The sequence below is a fragment of the Octodon degus genome, unplaced genomic scaffold, assembly GCF_000260255.1.
Source record: "Octodon degus isolate 3935 unplaced genomic scaffold, OctDeg1.0 scaffold00040, whole genome shotgun sequence".
Classification (NCBI taxonomy): Eukaryota; Metazoa; Chordata; class Mammalia; order Rodentia; family Octodontidae; genus Octodon; species Octodon degus.
Genome location: NW_004524616.1, coordinates 980,008 through 984,400, shown reverse-complemented (window position 1 = coordinate 984,400; position 4,393 = coordinate 980,008). Strand labels below are relative to the sequence as shown.

The 4,393-nt window shown below is 37.6% G+C and overlaps 1 protein-coding gene across 1 annotated transcript in view; it reads left to right on the top strand.

Moving 5' to 3' along the window:
• The window catches only part of Prelid2 (PRELI domain containing 2), a 108,640-nt gene that overhangs the window by 14,405 nt on the left and 89,842 nt on the right, over positions 1-4,393 (top strand). The window contains exon 2 of the mRNA XM_004631232.2: positions 196-253. Within this exon, the coding sequence (XP_004631289.1) occupies positions 196-253 (58 nt within the window). The remainder of the gene's footprint in view (positions 1-195; positions 254-4,393) is intronic.

Below are 4,393 nucleotides of genomic sequence, written 5' to 3'. Positions count from 1 at the left end.
GGTTAGGATTTCATAAAAGTTCTGGCATCTTGCTTGTCCAGGCCCTAAAGGCAAAATTAAGATCTTGATTTAAAACTGGTTTTTATATAGAAGTTACCTGATATATATTTATGGGTCTTGCAAATAGCTATGGTTGCTACTATTTCCCTTTAGTGAAAGATGAATGATAATTCTTCTTTATATGTTTTCATTCAGTATCCCAATCCCATGGATAAAAATGTCATCTCTGTAAAAATTGTGGAGGAAAGAAAAGGTAAGTTCTTTGAATCTACCTTCACTTCAGTGATGGTCACTAAGTGATACTGATTTTAATAGACGCGTCTGTGTGTGTCTGCATGTATGAGATCTCTTGTGTCTCGAACAATTCTCATTTTATTTTCTAAATTACTAGTTGGTGATAACATTGAGCTACATATAATTGTAACATGTAATCTTTGGGGGTGCTTAATATGTTCCAGGCACGCTTATTTAGATAGTAGGGTTATTCCTACCTAATGAATGAAGAAATTGATGTACAGAGAGATTAAATAGTCAAGGCCACAGTGATTATGAAATGTGATCAAAATGTACAATGAATGTCTAAATTTAAAACATTTATTACAGTAAAAGCCATAGTGCCATTAACTCCCCTCAACATACCCCTCCATCAGAAGCAGTTCTGGAAGCATCTTTATAAAGTGTGATTAAAAAACACAGTGAATGCCACTGTCTAGTGTCATCCAACTGAAAGGGCAGAGCCATGGAAACCTTGTAGTGTTTCCTCATCCACCTTGTTTCACCAGAGTGGGCACCCAGTGGCTTTCAACCCTAAACTTAAAATGACCATGAAAGGCACAAGTTTTGAAGTGGTTCAGGACACTGAGGACAGGCAGTTAAGCACATGAAAGAGAATTTTCAGAACTTCTTTAGAAAATGTCAAGACTGAGGGGATGAGTGTGTTCAAAGCAAGGGGGAGTATTGGGAGGGTGATTAATGACAATGTGTCTTTTACTATAATAAAATTTTTTTAAATTTAAACATTTGCTACTGAATTTGTCTATCATGACTTGTGTATCTCTATCATACATTCACATATCAATTTGTGGATGTCAAAACAGCTGTGAATAATAGAATATGTGTGAGTGTGACCGCGAAGGAATTAGAGTACAGAGTCATAATTGAGCCTGTCATTGTGGTTCAGTGTTGACTAGAGAGGGACTTGACATATAGTGACTTGCAATGCATGTTTTATAAGTAAAGTTTTATTTTGATACAGCCACACTCATTTGTCTATTATCTATGGTTCCTTCCTTTCTGTAATAGCAGATTTAAATATTTTCCAGACAGACTTACTGGCCACAAAACATAAATTGTTTACCATATGGCCCCTTTTCAGAAAAATCTTTACAGACCTCTAGGCTAGAGCTTAGGCACCACTACTGTTGTCATTTCCATCCCCAGTAGGGAAGTCGTTACTGGTAGTGTTTGAACTCAAGGAATGTGAGGTGCAGCCAGCTATGACCATGCACATATAAATTCAGTGCACAAACCTTTGGAGACGGCGGGCTGTAGTCTAACATGCTCTTCAGCCTTCTTAGAAATCACGAGATAGACTTGTATGTTACTGACTTGGAGGCCCCTTCTATTTTTGGTAAAGCTAAGACTGCCATTTGCTGTGAGAATATTTTCTATGTAAATATATTTGAAAATATTTTCCATTGTATCTGCACCAATGTAAGAGAAACTTGCTATTTGGCATCAAGACCTGATTTTTGTTACTACCTTCATGATTTAACTTTTTGAATTATCAGTTTCTTTGTCTGTTAACTGCCAAAATAACTTTTTTAACATTGTTGTCAAGATCACCCAGCAGAAGTATAAAAACGAGGTATAAACAGTAAAGCCATATTAATATGCTGAGCTGTAAAAGGCTCAAGTCAACAACTTCTGACATTGCCAGTCTTATGGATAACTCACTACCATTATGGACTACTGGACTATATTGGATTATTTTGCTGAATTCACACACCTATACCATTTATTTATTTTTCATTTTTATTTTTTTCCCGAACCAGGGATTGAACTCAGGCCCTTGCCAGGTAAGCGCTTATTCCACTGAGCCATCTCCTCATCCTCCTATAGTATTTAAATGTAGACAATGGAATACCCATCTGTGACAAAACTAAACAAAAAAAGGGGGTATAAATGAAGGACCATTTTGTATCTCTATATACAAAATAATTAGGATAGATATATAGCTACTTTATCTTGATTCAATGAGCAGAAAGATTTGCTTTGTTGTTTTTTTCTTTTCCTTCCTTTTTTATTTTATTTTGTTTTATTGAGAAGCAAACATCAATGAGACAGCCCCAAAGCTGATCAACAGGACACCCCCACCAATTAATACATTGTACATTACCATCTTCCTAGTGGTCATCCATAGTACAAGAGGCAGACAGGACATCCTGGCAAACACCATTACTACAACCCCCCTGCCCCCATGAATTAAGCAAAAGTAGCTGTATATCTATCCCAACCGTTCTGTACATAAAAGTACAAAATGGTCCTTCCTTTGTATCTCCTTTTTTCTGTTCATTCTTGCCAGAGATGGGCACTCTATTGGCATCTAAATACTATAGGTGCTTAAATTCAGCGAAACAATCCAACACAGTCCAGCAGTCCAAAATAGTAGTGGGTTATCTGCAGAAGTTGTTGACCAAAGCCTTTTATAGCTCAGCATATTAACATGGCTTTACCCTATATACCTTGTTTTTATACTTTTCTGCTGGATGGATAAGACCAAGACAAAGCAAGACCTATGTAAAAAGAAATGTTAACTTTTGTATCCTATAAGGTCAGTCAAGTCCCCTCAGGATTTATCCTGTAACCCTGTACCACACCTTGCAGATCCCTTGTCAGTGTCAGCCATGTGGTTGAACCACGGCCATTGCCTGACCAACTTGCTCTCTGTGAAAGCCTGAGAGAGAGTTTGCTCTCCATGTGATTCTCCCTAGGCACACCATACATCATCAGTCACACTCCTCTGTGACTCCACAATCTCTCTGATCAGAAAATTTGGGGCACAACTGAGTTACATGATGTTACAACACAGGCTCTCCTATGTCCTTAGTCTTCACTAACCTTGAAAGGCTAGGGCCAAGATTTTGGCTGACTTTGCAGCCCTTCCCCTTCTCCAATTTTTGATCTGCAAACTTAGGTTGCCAACCCTCCAGAAGAGAAGCCCATTATTACCCTGCAACATACGCAGTTCAGTTTACCCTAACTCTCTGTCTAAATATCAAACATCCTAGGCATAACGTGGAACAGTATTCCCCATCAAGCATTGATGTGTTCAACTTTTTAAGTCCTCACAGAATACAAAGAAAAAAAATTTTTAAATAGGAATAAACATATTTATTTTTACACAGAAATTTAGAAATCTAACCATATACAGCATTGTAGCAGGACAGTCCTGCGACATTTTTTTTTTTTTTCTTGTATGAGAAGAAAGATTTGTACTAATAGTGTTTGGGCAGGATATCATGTCTGCATCTTGTACTATGAATAACTACTACAAAGACAACAATATGCAATGTATTAATTATTGAAACTGTCCCGCTAATTAGTTTTGAAACTTTCATTGCTGTTTCTCAATAAAATTAATAATTAAAAAAATGTGAGAACTATTATGTATTCTAAAGTGGTGTAGAATTAATTATGATTTCTGTCACTGTTAAGGACATCTTTGCCTCCAGTAGTGGCTAATGCGTCTTAGGTATGTAAGTTGCAAATATTGGTTATCATAAGAATGGGCAGAAGGTTTTGCACTTTCTCAACAGCTTTTGGAAGTCAGGATGATTGTAACAGGGTCAAGACTTAAACATTCAGAGCTTCGAGAATCATGAATGCAGAGTTCCTGGGTCCCATAAATGCACAGGGCATTTGGCAAAACTTCCAAGTTTTTCTTCTTTGCTGCCCTGTCTCCTTCCTTTGTTAACTTACATTAATTAACTAATTAATTAATTATTTGTTTATTTATAAAATATCTCTCACCCAAAATTAAGGAAGCAGTGGCTTGTTTAGGTCATAGTGTGTAGAGGTGTCAGTCCCAAATCATCTGTGGTGTGGCAGAGGGGCAACAGTTCAAGGCAGCCAAAGGCAGCAAAAGCAACAAGAGCCAAGGAGCCGGAGGAGCAATCCTCTTTTTCTCCCTTGTACTGTATGCAGGCTACCTAGCCTAGCGTGGGTGTAGCACTCACACCATCTCTGAGCCCTTGTCTTGCAGAGGCTCAGGATGTTTATGGAGTGAGGACCCTGGACACCTGCTGAGCCATTTAGTTACACTTCTAAACTTCTCAAACTTTCTTGGACTTTTTTGCCTTCACTTTACCCTTTTTTTTTTTTTTTTTTTTTT